The 24,246-nt window shown below is 49.6% G+C and overlaps 1 protein-coding gene across 1 annotated transcript in view; it reads left to right on the plus strand.

The window, feature by feature from the left end:
* Positions 1 to 24,246, plus strand: part of LOC137536619 (pancreatic lipase-related protein 2-like) — a 71,350-nt gene that overhangs the window by 36,529 nt on the left and 10,575 nt on the right. Inside the window, exons 7-9 of the mRNA XM_068258873.1 lie at positions 14,809 to 14,946; positions 15,035 to 15,147; positions 19,832 to 19,961. Of these exons, the coding sequence (XP_068114974.1) occupies positions 14,809 to 14,946; positions 15,035 to 15,147; positions 19,832 to 19,961 (381 nt within the window). The remainder of the gene's footprint in view (positions 1 to 14,808; positions 14,947 to 15,034; positions 15,148 to 19,831; positions 19,962 to 24,246) is intronic.

The raw sequence follows: 24,246 nt of genomic DNA on the forward strand, positions 1-24,246 counted from the left end.
TGTTTCCCCCCAAAATAAGACATCCCCTGAAAATAAGCCCTAGCACATCTTTTGGAGCAAAAATATATATACGACAGTGTCTTATTTTCAGGGAAACACGGTATATTATATACCAGTCACTGCATACCTGTTCAGTGCACCTGCGTGACAGCACGCAGTGTTATATACCAGTCACTGCATAACTGTTCACTGCACCCGTGTGTGTGACAGCTGCACATTTGTAATACCAGTCACTGCATACCTGTTCAGTGCACCTGCGTGACAGCACGCAGTGTTATATACCTGTTGCTGCATACCTGCTCACTGCACCTGTGTGTGTGACAGCTGCACATTTGTAATACCAGTCACTGCATACCTGTTCAGTGCACCTGCGTGACAGCACGCAGTGTTATATACCAGTCGAGGCATAACTGTTCACTGCACCTGTGTGTGTGACAGCTGCACATTTGTAATACCAGTCACTGCATACCTGTTTACTGCACCTGTATGACCGCACACTGTTTTATATACCAGTCCGTGCATACCTGTTAACTGCACCTGTATGGCAGCTGCACATTGTATTGTAATACCAGTCACTGCACACATTTCACTGCACCTGTGTGACTGCACATTATAATAGTCAAGTCAGTGTATACCTTTCACTTCATCCCCCCTGATATGAACAAAACAGGCAGAGGCAGACCCAGAGGCAGGCCACCCGGCAAGTCTGTTCGAGGTTGTGCTGATGTGATTTTGTGCGGCCCTGGACCAAAGTACAGTGCTCAGAATAAGGCATGTGCCATCAACTCCCAAGATTGTCAGGGCGTAGTTGACTATTTAACACAGAACACCTCATCTTCCGCAGCCACCAGTGCTACTACAAGCACCACATCCGCTACATTTGACACTTCGCAGGAGTTATTTGGTGGGGATTTAACTGATTCACAGCCATTATTGTTACAACAAGATGAAGGCACTAAGCAAGTTACACCACCTCATATGTCTGAGTTAGGCGGCGCTATGGACGTAAGGTTTGAGGAGGAGGATGATGAAGTACCTGCTGTTGGTGCAGTTTTGGAGGTGTCTGACACAAGTGAAGATGGGGAGGAGGATGATGATGATGATGATGATGATGATGATGATATGGATGTCATGTGGGTTCCCAATAGAGGAGATGAACAGGGGGACAGTTCAGAGGGGGAGTCAGAGAGGAGTAGGAGGAGACAAGTTGCTGAAATAAGCAGGGGGAGCTCATTGTCAGAAACAGCTGGTGGCAGTGTCCGGCGCCATGTATAGCCACCCATGGACAGCCAGCCAACACCATAGTGCCATCACCCCAGGGCTCAGCGGTGTGGACATTTTTTGTGTGTCTGCCTCAGATGAGAGCAATGCCATCTGTGCTCTCAGCCACCAAAAATTGAGCCGTGGAAAGGCCAACACCCACGTAGGGACAACTGCCTTACCTTCGTGAAGAAAAAGCACATGAAGAAAAAGCACAACTGCAATGGGAAGACAACCTGAGGAAAAGCAGCACACAAAAGCAAAGCCACCCTCCTTCTCCTCTTCCACCTTCAGGTGCATTATCTTCAGCCGCTTTCTCCCTTGGACTTTCACAGTCACCCTCCTCCACTCTGCCTCTCATTTTGAGCGATTCCTGCTCCTCTGCACACAGCAGGAGCCAGGTGTCCGTGAGGGAAATCTTTGAGCGGAAGACAATATCTGCCAGTCACCCCCTTGCTCAGCGTCTGACAGCTGGCTTGGAGGAACTGTTAGCTCGCCAGCTGTTACCATACCAGCTGGTGGACTCTGAGGCCTTCCGAAAATTTGTGGCGATTGGGACACCACAGTGGAAGATACCAGGCCGCAATTATTTCTCAAAAAAGGCGATACCCAAACTGTACCCTAAAGTTGAAAGGGAAGTAGTGTTATCTCTGGCACACAGCGTTGGGTCAAGGGTCCATCTGACCACGGATGCCTGGTCTGCAAAGCACGGTCAGGGCAGGAACATTACTTACACAACCTATTGGGTCAACCTGGTGACTGCTGGCAAGTAGGGAGTACGTTGTTGTGCAGCGGACCTAGTTGTGACACCTCCATGGCTTGCAGGCAGGCCTGCTGCCACCTCCTCTCCATCTCCTCCTGCTACATCCTCTTCGCTGTCGTTCTCCTCCTCCTTGGCTGAGTGGCAGTGCTACTTTACTGGTGCTGCAATCTCCTCTCCAGCTACACAGCCCCAGCTCCCCATGGCCTATGCTGCATGCCAGGTACGACGGTGTCACGCCATCTTAGATATGTCTTGCCTCCAACGCCTCGACTGGCAGGTAGCAGACTACCTGGCCTTAACTGCGGATGTAGACAACAGCGATGAACCCCTGAACTACTGGGTGTGCAGGCTTGACCTGTGGCCAGAGCTGTCACAATTTCCCATCCAACTTCTTTCTTGCCCTGCCTCAAGCATCCTGTCAGAAAGAACCTTCAGCACAGCTGGAGGCATTGTCACTGAGAAGAGAAGTCGCTTAGGTCAAAAAAGTGTTCAGTACTTCACCTATCAAAATGAATGAGGCATGGATCCTGGAGGGCTACTGCCTGCCCGAAGACTAAGTCAGTCCCCGCACACAGCATCTCTGCCTGCACGCCATGTGACTGCATGCTCCAAGACTAAGTCGGTCCCCAGTGGCGGCTCCAGGATTTTTTTTTAGGGGGTGCTATGCAGGTGCTGGACCAATTTCCGGGGTAGCTGACGACCTGCACGCCGCGGAAAAAAATGGGTGTGGCTACAACATGGAGAATGGGCGTGGTCATGACCAGATGAGGGCGGGGCTAACTAATTTAAAGTGAACCCAGGGTGAGAGTGATATGGAGGCTGCCATATTTATTTCCTTTTAAACAATTCTAGTTGCCTGGCAGCCCTGCTGATCTATTTGGCTGCAGTAGTGAACTGAATTACACCAGAAACAAGCATGCAGCTAATCTTGTCAGTTCTGACAATATTGTCAGAAACCCCTGACCTGCTGCATGCTTGTTCAGGGTCTATGGTTGAAAGAATTAGAGGCAGAGGACAAACACAGCAGCCAGGTAGCTGGTATTGCTTAAAAGGAGATCAATATGGCAGCCTCAATATTATTCTCACCTCGGGTTCCCTTTAAAAGTGCAACGTAAAGACAGAGGGCCCAAGTTTTGGTGACCTTTTCCCCAGAAAATTCACATAATTGTGCAGGTTTTCTCAAGAAAATACACGTAATGTGAGCAGATTTGAACAAAAAACACGTTCAATAACCCCAATATGCACAATCGTTATCAGATATGACCCCAATATGCACAATCCTTATCAGATATGACCCCAATACGCACAATCCTTATCAGATATGACCCCAATATGCACAATCCTTATCAGATATGACCCCAATATGCACAATCCTTATCAGATATGACCCCAATATGCACAATCGTTATCAGATATGACCCCAATATGCACAACCGTTATCAGATATGACCCCAATATGCACAACCGTTATCAGATATGACCCCAATATGCACAACCGTTATTAGATATGACCCCAATATGCACAACCGTTATCAGATATGACCCCAATATGCACAACTGTTATCAGATATGACCCCAATATGCACAACCGTTATTAGATATGACCCCAATATGCACAACCGTTATCAGATATGACCCCAATATGCACAATCCTCAGCAGATCTGACCCCAATATGCACAATCCACAGCAGATCTGACCCCAATATGCACAATCCTCAGCAGATCTGACCTCAATATGCACAATGCTCAGCAGATCTGACCCCAATATGCACAATCCTCAGCAGATCTGACCACAATATGCACAATGCTCAGCAGTTCTGACCACAATCAGCAGCACCACCTGAAAAAGCCCATTTACTCACCTACAGTCAGAAGACCCCCTGTCCCGACCTCCTTGTGGCGCGCAGCTCCCACGATCCTCTTCCTTCACGTGACTTCCTGCCTGCAGCCTGCATTACCCGGCGAACAGGGCTACGGGAAAATGGCCGCCCGAAGCCCTGCACTGCAGACTCCATCTTACCGTAGCCCTGTTCTGCTGCTTCGGGCTGCCGCTTTGAACTGACTCGGCGTCTCTTAGACGCCTGAAGTCAGTTCACGCCAGGGGGTGCTTTGGGGGTGCTTGGACAAATTTAGGGGCTGCTTGAGCACCCCCAAGCACCCCCCCTGGCGCCGCCACTGCCAGTCCCCACACAGCATCTCTGCCTGCAGGCCGCTTGACTGCCTTCTCTGCCACCACCAACAGGGTCCAGGACTCCAGGCGGATTCCTGAATTTTTAAGGCCTGCCAATAACAATTTTTCTGGTGTACGTACATGCCTGCCTAAATGACCGCCGGCTTTATGAATGTGTCGGGGGGGGGGCTCACCCAAGATAATACGGCCGTTGCTTCATTGCGGACAGACCAAATTTGATCAGCTGGACAGTCACTGTTTTCTATCATTGAGCTACCTCCAGTGGTGCTCAGCAGAGCTCGAATATTCGAGTAGCTCGAATATTCGAGCTCTTTCTCAGCTATTCGAGCTCGGTATTCGAGCTCCGAATAGCTAGAGCTATTCGAATGGGGTATTCGAGTACACTCGAATAGCCCATTCACTATTCAAGCTATTCGAGCAAACGGCGCTATTCGAGCTCGGTACCGAGCTCGAATAGCGTCATAGCCCAGATTGATGTCCTTAGAGCCAATCAGAGGGCTCCCAGGCCCTCTGACGGCAGCCAATCACAGAGGGGGACCCTGGCCAGCCCCTACCCTATAAATAGCGGCCGCCATGTTAGGTTTCTCCGTGCTTGCCTGAGACTTGTACAGAGAGAGAGTTGCTCCTTTGTGCTTTGGCTTAGCAAGAGCTCTATTGTGTTCATTTACCTAGCGTTTTTGCTCACATACACCTCCTATATACACCTATATTGTTGTTAGTTAGATAGACATTGTATTTTAGTTAGTAGCTTTTGTGTTACATAGACAGAGACACAGCTGCTGCAGGCTTACACAGCTTTAGGCCTCAGGGCCTGCCTGTGTGGGCAGCTGTTCTCTCCTGTCCTCTGTTAGTATATTTCTCTCATCTATACCAGTATTTCTGCTGCTGTCCTTTACTACTGATTGATTCTGTATTTAGTATTGTAGTTAGGCTAGGACACTCACTGTCACTGTTCATAGGCTAAGGCTAAGGCTACTAGCTCCTGCGTGTGTGTACTCACTGTCTTGTACACACACACTCTATTTCCTTCTGATTAGTGATTGATTATTGTAATTAGTTAGTTACTTACTGTTACTACTTGTTACTCTTACTGTACTAGGAGTCTAGGACACTCAGTCACTGTTCATAGGCTACTAGCTCCTGCGTGTGTGCACTCACTGTCTGTGTACACACTACACACACTCTATTTCCTTCTGATTACTGATTGATTATTGTAATTAGTTAGTTACTTACTGTTACTACTTGTTACTCTTACTGTACTAGGAGTCTAGGACACTCAGTCACTGTTCATAGGCTACTAGCTCCTGCGTGTGTGCACTCACTGTCTGTGTACACACTACACACACTCTATTTCCTTCTGATTAGTGATTGATTATTGTAATTAGTTAGTTACTTACTGTTACTACTTGTTACTCTTACTGTACTAGGAGTCTAGGACACTCAGTCACTGTTCATAGGCTACTAGCTCCTGCGTGTGTGCACTCACTGTCTGTGTACACACTACACACACTCTATTTCCTTCTGATTACTGATTGATTATTGTAATTAGTTAGTTACTTACTGTTACTACTTGTTACTCTTACTGTACTAGGAGTCTAGGACACTCAGTCACTGTTCATAGGCTACTAGCTCCTGCGTGTGTGCACTCACTGTCTGTGTACACACTACACACACTCTATTTCCTTCTGATTAGTGATTGATTATTGTAATTAGTTAGTTACTTACTGTTACTACTTGTTACTCATACTGTACTAGGAGTCTAGGACACTCAGTCACTGTTCATAGGCTACTAGCTCCTGCGTGTGTGCACTCACTGTCTGTGTACACACCACACACACGCTATTTCCTTCTGATTACTGATTGATTATTGTAATTAGTTAGTTACTTACTGTTACTACTTGTTACTCTTACTGTACTAGGAGTCTAGGACACTCAGTCACTGTTCATAGGCTACTAGCTCCTGCGTGTGTGCACTCACTGTCTGTGTACACACTACACACACTCTATTTCCTTCTGATTAGTGATTGATTATTGTAATTAGTTAGTTACTTACTGTTACTACTTGTTACTCTTACTGTACTAGGAGTCTAGGACACTCAATCACTGTTCATAGGCTACTAGCTCCTGCGTGTGTGCACTCACTGTCTGTGTACACAGTCACTACACACACTCTATTTCCTTCTGATTACTGATTGATTATTGTAATTAGTTAGTTGTACTTACTGTTACTACTTGTTACTCTTACTGTACTAGGAGTCTAGGACACTCAGTCACTGTTCATAGGCTACTAGCTCCTGCGTGTGTGCACTCACTGTCTGAGTACACACTACACACACTCTATTTCCTTCTGATTACTGATTGATTATTGTAATTAGTTAGTTGTACTTACTGTTACTACTTGTTACTCTTACTGTACTAGGAGTCTAGGACACTCAGTCACTGTTCATAGGCTACTAGCTCCTGCGTGTGTGCACTCACTGTCTGTGTACACACAACACACACTCTATTTCCTTCTGATTACTGATTGATTATTGTAACTGCTAGTTGTACTTCCTGACTGTTACTACTTACTTACTGTACTAGGGACACTCACTCAGTCACCTCACCCACCAACCCACTCCATTAAAGTACCCCACTTTTCACCCGCCCTTTTAAAAAACTTTTGTCTATACGCCCAAAACATCGAAGATGTCTGGAAGTGGCAGCCAGCGCGGTTTGGGCAAGGGGAAGGGCAGCAAGGGAATCAGGAGGAGAGGGAGCAGCATTGTGGCAGGCCGCGGCCGCGCCACCATGCACAGTTCCGCAGCAGCAGCAGCAGCGTCAGTGGCTAACATTCCTCCCATAGCCACTGGCCGTGGACGCCTTGGGCGCCGCCCAGCAGGAGCATCTGCAACTCACGCTGCAGAGACACAGCAGCAGCAGCGTGTAGCACCTGCTCCGATTTTCCTCCAGCCGGGTCGGAAACGTCCCATTGAGGAAAAGGATGCAGACACTGTGGTGCAACTCATGACGGAGGATGAGCAGCCCGCCATCAGCTCTGCATCCGAGGCCTCCACCCTCACCACCACCACCACCACCACCACCCCTGTTCGCAGCAGCCGCCCAGCAGGGCCTGGGGGGGAGGAGGAGGCCAGTTCACCGTCACAAGTTGGCGACTTGTCACTCAGCAGTATTTTTACCCCAGGCACCATCAGGGTATTGTCTGCTGTTGTTGGCGATTTTGAGGAGGAGATGCTGATGGGCACTTTGGGGGATGAGGGATTGGACAGCAAGACTGTGGCGACAGTCAAGCAGCCCATCCATGCATCAGGAGAGGAGTTTGGGGGGTCATCATCCCAGCAGGACATGTTTCAGGAGGGGGAGGATGATGATGACATGGTGACAGACAGAGACTGGGTGCCACCACCTCCAGGGGATGTCGTCCTCAGCAGCTCTGAGGAGGAGGAGGAGGATGCGCTTGTGGGCCTTGCAAGGAGGCGCATCATTGCAAGCATTGGCAGCAGTAGGCAGGTCCCACAGCCTGCTGGTGTCTCAGGCTCAGCAGCAGCAGCATCTGCCAGTACCACCACCAGCCGCACCCAAGCCCCCCCCCCCAACCACCACAGGGAGACAGGCAGCAGCGGTTCCATGCCGTAGGGGGTCGTTTTTGTCACCAATCTGGCGTTTTTTCACAATGCCCACAGTGTACAGCAAGTACGCCACTTGCAACCACTGTCAGCGGAAGTTGAGCAGAGGTGCAGACCCCTTAAAGTTCAGCACCAGCTCGCTCATCAACCACCTTGCTGCGAAACATTTCCACCAGCATGAGGAGTTCCAGAGGCTGAAGGCATCTGGTGCTGGCAGTGGCACCACACCCATCACTGCACAGCCTTCAGCAGCAGCAGCAACAGCAGCCACCCGCCCTCCTGCTCCTCCAGCAGCACCAGCAGGAGTGCGGAAACGCACTGCTCCTCCCCCCTCTGCAACTCCAGCCGCCGACACTGAGGCCTGTTCTGGCAGCCAGTCCTCAGTGGCCTCCTCCGCTGTGTCTGCTGATTCCCGTGCCAGCAAAAGGCCACGCCAGAGCCTTTTGAGCGAGTCCTTCCAGGGGGTGGTTAGGGCTCTGCCTCCCAGCAGCCGTCGCGTGCGGCAGCTGAACGGCTTGCTGGCACGGGCCATGTGCTCCCAACTCCTGCCGTACACACTCGTGCAGGAGGGGAGCTACATTCGTGCGCTGCTTGCTTGCGCAGCCCCAGACTGGCAGCTCCCCAGCAGACACTTCTTTGCCCGCAAGGCCATTCCTGCACTGCACCGCTTTGTGATGGCCAATGTGGAGCGAGGGCTGGAGCACGCGGTTGGTGAAAGGGTCCATGTCACCATGGACTCCTGGAGCAGCCGCTTCGGGACAGGCCACTACCTGTCCTTCACTGTCCACTGGGTCAGCTTGGTGGAAGGGGGTGAGGATGGGAGAGCAGCAGCGGGCACAGCAGCAGCAGCAACACAGTGGGTGGTGCCACCCCGCAGGGTCAGGGGAACTGCAGCAGGTTCCTCCGATCCTCTGCCATCCTCCGGCACACCTGGCCAAACCCCCCGCCTCAGCAGCAGCGTGAAGGCCCGCCACTGCCAAGCGCTGCTGCACTTGGTCAGCCTTGGGAAGACCAAGCTGACGGCAACCCATGTGTTGGCCAAACTCCAGGAGCAGGAGAGGATTTGGCTGACCCCCAGAGGCCTCAGAGTCGGAGAGGTGGTGGCCGACAATGGGGCCAATCTGGTTGCCGCAATAGACAGGGGAAACCTGACCCACATCCCCTGTCTTGCCCACGTGCTGAACCTGGTGGTGCAGAAGTTCCTGCGCACCTACCAGGGGATGGGCGAACTGCTGGAAACGGCAAGGAACGTTGTGCGTCACTTCCGGCGCTCGGCTGCAGCCTGTGCGAGCCTGGAAGACGTGCAAAAGGAGCTGGATCTGCCACGCCATCGGCTGATCATTGACGTTCCGACTCGCTGGAACTCCACCCTGGCGATGTTGGAGCGTCTGGTTGAACAGAAGCACGCTGTCAACCAGTACCTTGCCCTGGCCACTGTTTCCGCCGCTCAGAGAAGGGACAAGACCAGCAACATCCCGTCCATCGTCCCCGATGATGACTGGAGGCACATGCAGCAGGTGTGCTTAGTGCTGGCTCCCTTTCTGCAGGCCACCAACATGGTGAGCAGGGACCATGCTATGGTCTGCGAGTGGGTGCCCCTGGTTTGTCTGCTGAACAGGGCCCTCGATGCTTTGCTGGAACAGGGAGCGGCAGCCTTGGACCAGCAGGAGCGGCAAGCAGCTGCACAGTCCACCTCTGAGGGGGAGGAGGAGGAGGACTTGGTGGAGGTCCCTGACCTTGCTGCTGATGAGGGGGAGCAGCACAGTGCAGCTGAGTTGTTGCGGGGGTGGAGAGAGGATGAGGCTGACGAGGCAGAGGAGGAGGATGAGGACAGCAGCACTGCCGTCGATGTGCCAGCAGACGTGGCCCGCCTCTTCCCAATGGCAGCGCACATGCTGACGTGCCTGCGCAGGGACCCCAGGGTGATCCAGATGAAGCAGAGGGAGGACATCTGGATCAGCATGATGTTGGACCCACGCCTCAAGGGGAAGTTGAGCCAGTTCCTGCCGCCTGCAGGAGGAGACCCAGCGCAACAAATAAGGAGCTTGCAGCAGGCCCTTGTTGAGCACTTGGAGGAAGCCTTCCCCCAGCCTTCCACCCCCACTGTCCAGCAGCCAGCACAGAGGCAGCAGCAGGTGCCTGCATCCAGCAGCAGCAAGCGCCCCACAGACCTGCTGTCTCTCAGCCACGAGCTCTACAGGACTGTAGAGGCTCCGGCAGCAGTGACTAGAGAGGAGGTGCATGCAGCAGCATCCTCCTCCGGTCACAGCCAGCGCCTGACCCGCATGGTGGCTGACTACATGGGGTCCTACAGCGGGCTTGACAGCGATGCCCCTGTTGATCCCATGGAGTATTGGGTCAAGCGCCTGGAGATCTGGAGCGAGCTGGCGCAGTACGCCCTGGAAGTGCTGTCCTGCCCCCCTTCCAGCGTGCTGTCCGAGCGCTGCTTCAGTGCAGCTGGTGGCGTGGTCACCGAGAAACGCTCACGTCTGTCTCACAAGTCTGTGGACAGACTGACGTTTCTCAAGATGAACCAGGCGTGGGTGGAAGGCGAGTTCCTGGCCCCTGTTGTCGGCGAGAGGGGGACATGAACTGGCTAAGAACCATCGTTAATGTGCCTTACCACCCTTTACCACCTCCTGGCTCCTGCTCACTAAGCCAGCCTGGTTCACTTTGACTATTACGTCGCCTGCAGCCACACATTTTACACCTACAGTGGGCTGCTGTGTGCTGCTGCTGCTGTCTGTCTGTGTTTCCCACTGCCAGGGTACACAGATTTACCTTCTGCTGCCACTCTGCCACCAGCTATTACGTCAAACAATAGCTATATATCTGTGTAATTTCTTTTACAAACAAAACCAAAAAACCATTAAAAAAAAAAAGGTTTAATTTTTCTGAGGTGCCCGGGTTGAAATCTGTGTTGTCCCAGTTGTGTATTGGACACAATGTGGGCTGCACGACCACTGTCTGGGACCTCCTGTTGTGTTTATTTACGGCCTGGTATCACCGCTAGGTACCAGGGCTATTATGTCACGCTGCCTACCTGCTGCCACACTCACACTACTCCTCCATTCCTCCTGCTGCTGCTGTCTGTCTGTGTCTCCCACTGCTAGGGTACACAGAATTACCTTCTGCTGCCACACTGCCACCAGCTATTATGTCAAACAATAGCTGCTCACAATACTCCTCCATTCCTCCTGCTGCTGCTGCTGTCTGTCTGTGTTTCCCACTGCCAGGGTACACAGATTTACCTTCTGCTGCCACTCTGCCACCAGCTATTACGTCAAACAATAGCTATATATCTGTGTAATTTCTTTTACAAACAAAACCAAAAAACCATTAAAAAAAAAAAGGTTTAATTTTTCTGAGGTGCCCGGGTTGAAAACTGTGTTGTCCCAGTTGTGTATTGGACACAATGTGGGCTGCACGACCGCTGTCTGGGACCTCCTGTTGTGTTTATTTACGGCCTGGTATCACCGCTAGGTACCAGGGCTATTATGTCACGCTGCCTACCTGCTGCCACACTCACACTACTCCTCCATTCCTCCTGCTGCTGCTGTCTGTGTTTCCCACTGCTAGGGTACACAGAATTACCTTCTGCTGCCACACTGCCACCAGCTATTACGTCAAACAATAGCTGCTCACAATACTCCTCCATTCCTCCTGCTGCTGCTGCTGTCTATCTGTGTTTCCCACTGCCAGGGTACACAGATTTACCTTCTGCTGCCACTCTGCCACCAGCTATTACGTCAAACAATAGCTATATATCTGTGTAATTTCTTTTACAAACAAAACCAAAAAACCATTAAAAAAAAAAAGGTTTAATTTTTCTGAGGTGCCCGGGTTGAAAACTGTGTTGTCCCAGTTGTGTATTGGACACAATGTGGGCTGCACGACCGCTGTCTGGGACCTCCTGTTGTGTTTATTTACGGCCTGGTATCACCGCTAGGTACCAGGGATATTATGTCACGCTGCCTACCTGCTGCCACACTCACACTACTCCTCCATTCCTCCTGCTGCTGCTGTCTGTCTGTGTTTCCCACTGCTAGGGTACACAGAATTACCTTCTGCTGCCACACTGCCACCAGCTATTACGTCAAACAATAGCTGCTCACAATACTCCTCCATTCCTCCTGCTGCTGCTGCTGTCTGTCTGTGTTTCCGACTGCCAGGGTACACAGATTTACCTTCTGCTGCCACTCTGCCACCAGCTATTACGTCAAACAATAGCTATATATCTGTGTAATTTCTTTTACAAACAAAACCAAAAAACCATTAAAAAAAAAAAGGTTTAATTTTTCTGAGGTGCCCGGGTTGAAAACTGTGTTGTCCCAGTTGTGTATTGGACACAATGTGGGCTGCACGACCGCTGTCTGGGACCTCCTGTTGTGTTTATTTACGGCCTGGTATCACCGCTAGGTACCAGGGCTATTATGTCACGCTGCCTACCTGCTGCCACACTCACACTACTCCTCCATTTCTCCTGCTGCTGCTGTCTGTCTGTGTTTCCCACTGCCAGGGTACACAGAATTACCTTCTGCTGCCACACTGCCACCAGCTATTACGTCAAACAATAGCTGCTCACATAATTACTCCTCCATTCCTCCTCCTGCTGCTGCTGCTGTCTGTCTGTGTTTCCCACCGCCAGGGTACACAGGTTTACCTTCTGCTGCCACTCTGCCACCAGCTATTACGTCAAAAAATAGCTATATATCTGTGTAATTGGTTGTAAAACCAAAACTACAAAACCATTACAAAAAAAGGTTTAATTTTTCTGAGGTGCCCGGGTTGAAAACTGTGTTGTCCCAGTTGTGTATTGGACACAATGTGGGCTGCACGACCGCTGTCTGGGACCTCCTGTTGTGTTTATTTACAGCCCTGGTATCACCGCTAGGTACCAGGGCTATTATGTCACGCTGCCTGCCTCATTGACTGCATGCTGCCACACACTCATCCTCCTCCTCCTGCTGCTGAATTTACCTCCTGCTGTCTTTGTGTTTCCACTGCCAGGGAGCACATACAATGGCGCTTCCAACATGCGTGCGCCACCAGCTATTTGTTGTTACGCTCAAAAATAGCTGCATTTCTTTAAAAAAAAAAAAAATGAAAAGAGAAATAAGTGAAGAAGAAGACGATATAGAAGAAGATGAAGAAGAAGAAGATGAAGAAGAAGATGAAGAAGAAGAAGAAGAAGAAGAAGATGAAGAAGATGAAGAAGATGAAGATGAAGAAGATGAAGAAGAAGATGAAGAAGATGAAGAAGAAGAAGATGAAGAAGATGAAGATGAAGAAGATGAAGAAGATGAAGAAGAAGATGAAGAAGATGAAGATGAAGAAGAAGAAGAGGAAGAAGAAGAAGAAGAAGAAGAAGAAGAAGAAGAAGAAGAAGAAGAAGAAGACAATATAGAAGAAGAAGAAGAAGATATAGAAGATAAAGAAGAAGAAGAAGAAGTATATACAGTACTGAACAAAATTCTGGACACAACTTCTCTTTTCACCTTTTTTTTTTAAAGGAACATCCCCACATAATCACTTGCTGTTGTTACTTGGAAAAAAATATGTTTCTTGCATCATTCACCCTCAAAACAAGTGTTGGGAAGCTATTTAAGGCCAATTCGAATAGTCAGCTCGAATAATGAGCTCGAATACCGACTCGAATAGTGAGCTCGAAGTCCGAGGTCGAATCGAATAGTAAAATTTATTCGACTCGAATATTCGACTGACCTCGAATAATTTACTATTCGAATTCGACCAAACTCGAATTTTAAAAAGGGGTATTTGAGCACCACTGGCTACCTCAGCCCGGCGACCATATGGGCTTGGAAACCGCTATCGCCTGCACTCTCGCCACGGCGCACACCAGTCTAGCACGGCTGTCACTACACAAACAGCTGTTTGCGGTGCGTTACATAGTGAGTTTGGTCTGTCAGTGTGAAGCAGTACACTAATTACACTAACTGATTGATGTATACACATGCATGATGTTTTAAAGCACTTTAAGCCTCCAATTTAGCATTCAATGTGATTTATGCCCTTAAAACGCTGCTGTGCATCAAATCCTGATTTTTCCCTGAGACTTTTGGCGTGTTTCCCACTCCGCCATGCCTCCCTCCAGGTGTTAGACACCTTGAAACATCTTTTCCATCACTTTTGTGGCCAGCATAAATGTTTCTAATTTTCAAAGTTCGCCACCCCATTGAAGTCTATTGCAGTTTGCGAAGTTCGCGTGAAACTGAACTTTTGCGGAAGTTCGCGCTCGAGGTTCGCAAACCTAATCGGAGGTTCGAGCCATCTCTAGTCCCATGTAGCAAGTGCACATGGGAGCTCAGTTTGGGGAGGAGAAGGCTTTTCCCAGAGGAGGAGGTGTTACCAGCCAGAGATTTCAGAGGCAAGGGGGCGGAGAGGGAAGGAGAGAGGAGTGGAGTTTTCACATGCTGAGGACTGGAGATGCAGAGCAGCTTGCCTGTGTGTAATGATGACAAGCAGAAAATGGCTGCTCTCATTGTATTACAGGAAGAAATAATTATATACTGTTAAAGCTGTTTGCAGCTAGATTTGCTGTGTAAACTATCTTAACTTTAGATAAGATATATAGACAAGTTACTTGCTATAGTTGATTTTTCATCTCGGATCCACTTTAATTGCATATGGGCCAAAGTATCGGGGAAGTTTGGTTACCAGTTGAAAGTGTGTGCAAGGCAGCTTGTAGTAGCAGCTTAGGGAATGGGAAGCAGCACATGGTAGAGAAGAGGCTGCACATGGAAGTAGGGTTGATGCTGTACATGGTGTTGCTGAACCTGTAAGAGGCGGGTGTCTGGGCATAGGCGTAGGAAGCTGTTGTGCGTAGAAGGGGAAAAAGGGGCCAAGCACATGTCCAGACCTTATAAATACAGTAGCTGTGATTTCTGTGACAGTATCACCAACTTGTAGCAGGTCTCTGTACTCCAGTCACTTTGTATCGCCTTCAGGTCTTGGTGGTTTTGGCGTAAATCATCCGGATGGTAATGCTGACTTCTTCCCAAACGGTGGTAAACAGCAGCCAGGCTGTGGGATGATGACTCTGACTTATGGTGATCTTGACCAACTCGCTGAAGATGCCATGGATGGTAATGCTGTAGTGTCTGAGATCTTTGCCTTATAAATACTTTTTGTAATGACCTAATAGACTTCTGATGGATCCAACTTTCGTTTCAGGAATGGATATGCTCTGTAACCATCAGAGAAGCTGGGCATATTTCACCGCCTCCATTCTGAACCCTGATGGCTTTATTGCTTACCCTGCATCTTCATATGAAGCCTTCCAAGAGGTCAGTCTCTGTACAAGTTGTCTCCTTTTATTCCATGCCTTGTGCTGGCAAAGCTAGCAAAAATACTGTCTGAAAGGGTTATGAAACTTAAAATTTAATTTTTGCTCTAAAACATTAAGCACGGCAAAAAATGAGCAGAGAATACAAAAAGACTAATGGTCTTTTGTCATTCAAAGGCAAATTTACTCTTCACTGTAAGTGGGATTATACTCAAAATCAGTGGCGTTCCTACTGTAGGGTGCAGGGGGGCATGGCGCACCGGGTGACGGACAGCTAGGGAGGTGTCGCCACGACCCCCCACAGCAGCAGAGCAGGAGGGGGAAGCAACGCTAGAAGGAGGGGCAGTGGGGGCAGCGGTGGGGAGGGGGGACATATCCCCCTCTCCCTCACCTGGGACCCCTCCTTCTGCCTCTCTCCCCCTCCATAGATTACGGGCGGCGAGTTCAGGCTCGGCGGTGGGGAGGCATGTGGAGAATTACTCACCACTTCTGCGTTCCAAGCGCCGGCAGCATCATGTCGTCAGATCTCCGCCTTCAATGCCGCCCACTGTGCTTCCTGATTAGCGGAAGCACAGTGGGCGGCATTGAAGGCGGAGATTGTGACGACATGACGCTGCCGGCGCTTGGAACGCGGAAGTGGTGAGTAATTCTCTGCATGCCTCCCCGCCGCCGAGCCTGAACTCGCCGCCGGTGTAGTGTCAGAATGGGCAGCCCCGCAGATTGGGCAGCCCCGCATGCGCAGTAGGAGCCTGTGTCCCATTAAATTACACAGCCACGTAAAACGTCCTAAATATCTCCGCTTTTGCACCACGTACACTCCCAAAATTTGCAGGGGAGGGAGGGGACCCCCAGATCTAGCTCTGTGCCGAATTGCAGCCCCCAAGCCCCGCTGGTTCCCGAGACTGATTGCAGCAAACCTATCTCGGAACTAGCGGGGCTTGGGGGCTGCAATTCGACACAGAGCTAGATCTGGGGTCCCCTCCCTCCCCTGAAAATTTTGGGAGTGTAGGAGGTGCGGAAGCGGAGATATTTCAGGTAAATAATGTCTAACTTCCCACTGAGCATGCGTCATACTCTGTGAGGAAGGCTGCTTCCGGGCTGCCCATTCTGACATTACACCGGTAATCTATGGAGGGGGAGAGAGGCAGAAGGAGGGGTCCCAGGTGAGGGAGGGGGGGGATATGTCCCCCCTCCCCACCGCTGCCCCCACTGCCCCTCCTTCTAGCGCTGCTTCCCCCCCTCCTGCTCCTGGGGCATCCATACTGGGGGCCCCTGTACTAGCTATACTGGGGGCAACTAAACTAGCTATACTGGGGGCAACTATACTAGCTATACTGGGGGCGACTAAACTAGCTATACTGGGGGCGACTAAACTAGCTATACTGGGGGCAACTATGCTAGCTGTACTGGGGGCAACTATACTAGCTATACTGGGGGCAACTATACTAGCTATACTGGGGGTAACTATACTAGCTATGCTGGGGGCAACTATACTAGCTATGCTGGGGGCAACTATATTAGCTATGCTGGGGGCAACTATATTAGCTATGCTGGGGGCAACTATACTAGCTATGCTGAGGGCAACTATACTAGCTATGCTGGGGGCAACTATACTAGCTATGCTGGGGGCAACTATACTAGCTATACGGGGGGCAACTAAACTAGCTATACGGGGGGCAACTAAACTAGCTATACTGGGGGCAACTATACTATCTATACTGGGGGCAACTATACTATCTATACTGGGGGCAACTATACTATCTATACTGGGGGCAACTATACTATCTATACTGGGGGCAACTATTATACTGGGGGCAACTATACTATCTATACTGGGGGCAACTATACTATCTATACTGGGGCAAGTATACTAGCTATACTGGGGGCAACTATACTAGCTAGACTGGGGCAAGTATACTAGCTATACTGGGGGCAACTATTCTAGCTATACTAAGGGCAACTATTCTAGCTATACTGGGGGCAACTATTCTAACTATACTGGGGGCAACTATACTAGCTATACTGGGGGCAACTAAACTAGCTATACTGGGGGCAACTATACTAGCTATACTGGGGGCAACTATACTAACTTCATTGGGGGCAACTAGTTTCACTGGGGGCAGCTATACTGGGGGAAACTGTACTAGCTATACTGGGGCAACTATACTAGCTAATACTTTAAATTACAGTTAGCTCCGCCCTCATCCGGTCATGACCACGCCCATTTTTTAAAGGGGGGGGGTGTCTTAATACCCAGCACCGGGTGCCAAATGCCCTAGGTACGCCACTGCTCAAAATTGGTGATGCTCGGATACCCCCAATCACGAATTTGAATAAATCCGGCCACGGCAGTCCCAAAATCCTGATAAGCCATGATTGTTAACCCGGATTTGAAACTGCTAATGAATTAGACTCAGATTTTATCCGTGATTGCCTGTAAAATCCGTGATCACGGATTAGACTTTAGCATTAATAGCAAAGCCCCCATACATGCTACAATCACCAAATTTGCATAGATTATAAAGGTGATCAGTGGCTACAACTATTTTTTTTCAAAAAGACTTAATAGTTTTTGAGAAAATCGATTTTAAAATTTCAAATGAAAAAAGTATTCGTGATTAAAAACCGGCAAAACCCACTGACTTTAGCGGTTAATAGCAGAGCCCCCTTACTTGCTAGCAACACCAAATTTGCATATATTATGTTAAGTAGAACAGTGGGAACGAGGAGAATTTTTTTTTTCAAAAAGACCTATTTCCATGCTCTGAATGCAAAAATCGATTCAGAGTCGATCGAATGACATGTGAACAGTAGCCGATTCCTGTGCGATTGGCCGATATCTTGCAGCTGATCAATTCAACATGGAATCAGACACTTTTAATTAGTTGGGAATTTTGGAACACACTCGATTCTCTCTCAATTCTATAAAATGATCGATTCGAAATAGTCGATCGTACAGCCAAATTGCTAGATGTATGGCTACCTTAATGGGCAACTGAAGTGAGAGAGATATGGATGCTGCCATATTTATTTCATTTTAAGCAATATGCGTTGCCTGGCTATCCTGCTGATCCTCTACCTCTAATACCTCTAGCCATAGCCCCTGAACAAGCATGCAGATAAAGTGTTTCGGACATTATTGTCAGATCTGACAAGTTTGGCTGTATGCTTGTTTCTAGTGTGATTCAGGCACTATTGTAGCCAAACAGACAGCCAGGCAACTGGTATTGTTTAAAAGGAGATAAATATGGCAGCCACCATATCACTCACTTCAGTTCCCCTTTTAAGTGTAGCTGAACACAATCTGATAACTTCAGTAGGGCAATGGCAATCTTATCAACTCAAAGTGTAAGGGCCCAAAAATATATAATACAATTACATCAGTTTAGAAAGAAGAAGCAGCAGAAAAGTGGCTTACCTTTCCTTAAAGGAGTTATCAGGTTAAATGAAGAAAATAAGCGCTACTTACCTGGGGCTTCCTCCAGCCCCAAGCTCCCAGCATGTCCCTCGCCGCAGCTCTGCACGCAGCCATTCGCTGCAGCTCCGTCTCGGTCCCCGGCGATGACGTCAGGCCAACCTCCAGGTCGGCCTGTACTGCGCCTGCGCTGTCAATCACCTGCGCAGTCCGCTCCACGTGGCGGTGATTGACAGTGCCGCTCGCGCAGGCGCAGACATTCCCTGAAAAGGATTTATACAATGATGTTGCCCAGCCTCCCTGCTTGCTGCACACTTTTTTTGGCAGTTGAACAGAGCAACTGCCATTCACTAGGTGCTTTTGAAGATGTACAAAATCACAAGAATCCCCCATGATGAGATGGGCTGGGTCAAAACCTGTCAGTTCTGTCAGATTTCTATTACCTACTGTGACAGCAACATAGGAGAAAAGTAATTTATGGCTCATTGTACTCTGGAAGAAATGTACTTATTTGTCTGTGTATATGTTACGGCCAGAACGCGAAGTGTGGCCACTTCGCGTTCTGGCCAGCCACTTTGGGTTCTGGCCGGCCAATGTGCAGCGGAGCGGCCAGTGTCAGAAATGTAATTACTACACTAAGCTACAATGTATTTTACGGCCGTCTCGCTGCGGCCAAATGTATAACAACTTGCTTAATTTCATTAAATATAGCCGGCGGCAATGTAGTAGATGAAGCCGCCGGCTTTCGCACTGCCTCCTCCTCCTCTCCTCCTCCCCCGCGTGTCCCGAGAGTCGTTCGTCGCGACGAACGACTCTCGGGGACACGCGTGTCCCCGCCGGCTGCTCCGTATCGTATAGGAGACAGGGAGAGGCGGGGGGGGGCGAGAGGAGGAGGAGGAGGAGGCAGTGCGAAAGCCGGCGGCTTCATCTATTACATTGCCGCTGGCTATATTTAATGAAATTAAGCAAGTTGTTATACATTTGGCCGCAGCGAGACGGCCGTAAAATACATTGTAGCTTAGTGTAGTAATTGCATTTCTGACATTGGCCGCTCTGCTGCGGCCACTTCGCACATTGGCCGGCCAGAACCCGAAGTGGCTGGCCAGAACGCGAAGTGACCACACTTCGGGTTCTGACCGTAACATATACATGTATTTCAAATTTTACAATTTTCGCGATAGTGGTCCTTTAAATAGAGATAAATTAGAACTGTAAACTGAAGCGGATTATGGATGTTAGAGTTGACCAGAATTGCCTTTTTTCCTTTCAGGGTTCCGGAATTCCGTGTGTAAACAGAAGCTGTAATGTCATGGGTTATTATATGCAATATGAAAATGACACTGATGTTGCCACCAGCCAGACTTATTACCTGAACACTGGAGATTCTTCCGACTTCTATCGTAGGTTGAGTCCGGAAATCACAAATTGGGGGAAAGTGTGTCAGATAGGAAGACTACTACAGCCTGAAAATGTTAGCATTAGGCCCCTCCCACACTTGTGCATTGCATGCAACGTAAGTGGCCATAGCAATGCACGGCTCTTGTGTTATGCTCTGATGCGGTGCAAATCCCATTAAAGGCACACTATCAAACCAAGGGCTTGATTCACAAAACGGTGCTAACCTACTTAGCATGTCTAAAGTCTTTAGACGTGCTAACCAGGGTGCTAAGTAGGTTAGCACCGAATTATCTGATTCAGAAATTCGGTGCTAACCTACTTAGCACCCTGGTTAGCACGTCTAAAGACTTTAGACATGCTAAGTAGGTTAGCACCGCTTTGTGAATCAAACCCCAAGTGTTCTAAAATGACAATGTACAAATAATGTCTAAGTAGCTGTGTAAACATTTTCCTACTTTCCATGTTAAATATCGGAGGCAAAAGCTGTAATTCACTGTGTTTAGATTTTAGCTACATTTGGAATGTTTCATTTGCATAGGTGAATCTCCGCAGTTTTACATATTATAGTGTAATATTGAAGCAGAGTTACTGTATATGAAATGCCTCTGGTGTCAGGTTTCACACACACAATGACAAATGTTCATGTTGCACACAAGATACATTTCCTGTTTTCTGCAGACAGCTCTCAGAGACCGGCAGCTACTGTGAGAGCTTTCTCTCACTCGCAGGGTTAACAGATGTAGTGTGAGGGAATTTCCCCCAGGCCGTGGCGGTTTTCAAGCCCATATGGTCGCCGGGCTGTGGTAGCTCAATGATAGAACAACAGTGACTGTCCAGCTGATCAAAATTGGTCTGTCCACAATCAATCAACGACCTTATCTTGGGTGTGATCCCCCCGAGACACTCATATAGCCGGCGGTCATTGCTTCATTGTGATAAGCAAGCCCCTTCACAGCGGCAAGGTAACGATCACGAAGGGGAATTGACACATGTACATGCATTTTGTGTTGTTGTTGCAGCTGCAGTGCAGCCAGAAAAATTAGGCAGGCATGTACACGCACCAGAAAAATTATTATGGCCTTAAAAATTCAGGAATCCGCCTGGAGTCCTGGACCCTGTTGGTGGTGGCGGAGAAGGCAGTCAAGCAGCCTGCAGGCAGAGATGCTGTGTGGGGAGCGACACAGTCTGGGGGCAGGCGGTCACACGGCATGCAGGCAGAGATGCTGTGTGTGGGGACTGACTTAGTCTTCGGGTGGGCAGTAGCCCTCCGGGTTCCATGCCTCATTCATTTTGATAAAGGTGAGGTACTGAACACTTTTGTGACTTAGGCGACTTCTCTTCTCAGTGACAATGCCTCCAGCTGCGCTGAAGGTCCTTTCTGACAGGACGCTTGAGGCAGGGCAAGACAGAAGTTGGATGGTAAATTGTGACAGCTCTGGCCACAGGTCAAGCCTGCGCACCCAGTAGTCTATTGCTGCTCATACTGCTAATGGTTCTTTTTCTACCATTGTTAAAAAAAGCGTACAGCCGGGGAGTCAGGGTTCGATTCCGGTCCGGAGTTGGAGCCTGAGAAACGGCTACCACCACACATCCAAGGAAGGCAGCAGGCATGGCATGCAAGTCCCGAGGTAGTGACCAAAAAATAACAATACAGGAGGACTTTTGAGGCCCTGCTGTATATGAGACGAATCAATTTTAAATCCTTTCATAGTAATCTGTTATGGAGGGCAAGTCTGCCATCCATTCAAATGAAAGGTATGCACTGACTGCCAGGTATTATACAATGTGCAGTCACAGATGCAGCGAAAGGTATTGCAGTGACTGGTATTACAATACAATGTGCAGCTGTCACACAGGTGCAGTTAACAGGTATGCTCGGAGTGGTATATTACACAACGTGCGGTCACACAGGTACTGTGAACAATTATGCAATTACTGTATTACAAATGTGCACCTGTCACACACAGACAGGTACCGGACAGGCACAGTGACACTGCGTGCGCTCACGTAGGTGGCGGGTGGGTGCACTGAAGTGAACAACAATTAGGTATATGCAGTGATGGGAATTACAATGTGCACCTGTCACACACAGACAGGTAGCGGACAAGCACAGTGACACTGCGTACGCTCACGTGGGTAGGTGGGTGCACCAGTGCAGTTTCTAGGCTAAAATGCACCCAGGGCGAGGGTGTAAAAATGCGCCCCCCCCGAGCAAGGTATGGGTGCCCGCAGTAGAGGTTAGCCAGGTCTAGTTGCACTTAGTATAGGTCCCCCAGTATAGGTAGCCAAGAATAGGTACCCCAGTATAGGTAGCCAGGCATAGGTGAGTCAGTATAGTTTCCTCCGCTATAGGTTAGCCAGGTAGGTGCCTGCAGTATAGGTAGCCAGTATAGTTGCCCCCAGTATAGGTTAGATAGGCAGGCGCCCCCGGTATAAGTTAGATAGGTAGGTGCCCCAGTAAAGGTTAGCTAGGTGGGTGCCTCTAATATAGGTAGCCAGAATAGTTGCCCCCAGCATAGGTTAGATAGGTAGGTGCCCCCAGTATAGGTTATTTAAGTAGGTGCTTGCAATATAGGTAGCCAGTATAGTTGCCACCTGTATAGGCTAGCTAGGTAGGTGCCCCCAATACAGGTTAGATAAGTGCCACCAGTATAGGTTAGATAGGTAGCTGCCCCCCAGTATAGGTTAGATTAGGAAGCTGCCCCCCAGTGTAGGTTAGATTAGGTAGGTGCCCCCCAGTATAGGTTAGATAGGTAGCTGCCCCCCAGTATAGGTTAGATTAGGAAGCTGCCCCCCAGTGTAGGTTAGATTAGCTAGGTTCCCCCCAGTATAGGTTAGATAGGTAGCTGCCCCCCAGTATAGGTTAGATTAGGTAGGTGCCCCCCAGTGTAGGTTAGATTAGGTAGGTGCCCCCCAGTATAGGTTAGATAGGAAGCTGCCCCCAGTATAGGTTAGATAGGTAGCTGCCCCCAGTATAGGTTAGATAGGTAGCTGCCCCCCAGCGTAGGTTAGATTAGGTAGCTGCCCCCCAGTATAGGTTAGATAGGTAGCTGCCCCCCAGTGTAGGTTAGATAGGTAGCTGCCCCCCAGTGTAGATTAGATTAGGTAGGTGCCCCCCAGTATAGGTTAGATAGGTAGCTGCCCCCCAGCGTAGGGTAGATTAGGTAGCTGCCCCCCAGTATAGGTTAGATAGGTAGCTGCCCCCCAGTGTAGGTTAGATAGGTAGCTGCCCCCCAGTGTAGGTTAGATAGGTAGCTGCCCCCCAGTGTAGGTTAGATTAGGTAGGTGCCCCCCAGTGTATGTTAGATTAGGTAGATGCCCCCCAGTGTAGGTTAGATTAGGTAGGTGCCCCCCCAGTATAGGTTAGATTAGGTAGGTGCCCCCCAGTGTAGGTTAGATTAGGTAGGTGCCCCCCAGTATAGGTTAGATTAGGTAGCTGCCCCCCAGCGTAGGTTAGATTAGGTAGCTGCCCCCCAGCGTAGGTTAGATTAGGTAGTTGCCCCCCAGTATAGGTTAGATAGGTAGCTGCCCCCCAGTGTAGGTTAGATAGGTAGCTGCCCCCCAGTGTAGGTTAGATAGGTAGCTGCCCCCCAGTGTAGGTTAGATTAGGTAGGTGCCCCCCAGTGTAGGTTAGATTAGGTAGGTGCCCCCAGTATAGGTTAGATTAGGTAGGTGCCCCCAGTATAGGTTAGATTAGGTAGGTGTCCCCCAGTGTAGGTTAGATTAGGTAGGTGCCCCCCAGTGTAGTTTAGATAGGTAGCTGCCCCCAGTGTATGTTAGATTAGGTAGGTGCCCCCCAGTATAGGTTAGATAGGTAGCTGCCCCCCAGTGTAGGTTAGATTAGGTAGCTGCCCCCCAGCGTAGGTTAGATTAGGTAGGTGCCCCCAGGATAGGTTAGATAGGTAGCTGTCCCCTATAATTGAGGGGGGAGCCAGAGCCTCTCCTGGGTGCCCTCCGTGCTGCCCCCTCAGATGCAGAGCGAGCAGCCAGGAAGCGCTGTACACAACTCACCTGCCTGGCTCCAAGCGCTGCTCTCTCGCCGCCGGTCTCCTCTCTCTGCATAGATGCGGATACACACGCTACTTCCTGTTTAGCCGGAAGCAGCGTGTGTATCAGCATGTATACAGAGAGGAAAAGACCGGCGGCGAGAGAGCAGCGCTTGGAGCCAGGCAGGTGAGTTGTAAACAGCGCTTCCTGGCTGCTCGCTCTGCATCTGAGGGGGGTGCATGGAGGGCGGCCCGGGAGAGGGAGGGAGAGGTCGGGCTGCCCTCCCCGCGGCTCTGGCTC

The sequence above is a fragment of the Hyperolius riggenbachi genome, chromosome 10 (assembly GCF_040937935.1).
Source record: "Hyperolius riggenbachi isolate aHypRig1 chromosome 10, aHypRig1.pri, whole genome shotgun sequence".
Classification (NCBI taxonomy): Eukaryota; Metazoa; Chordata; class Amphibia; order Anura; family Hyperoliidae; genus Hyperolius; species Hyperolius riggenbachi.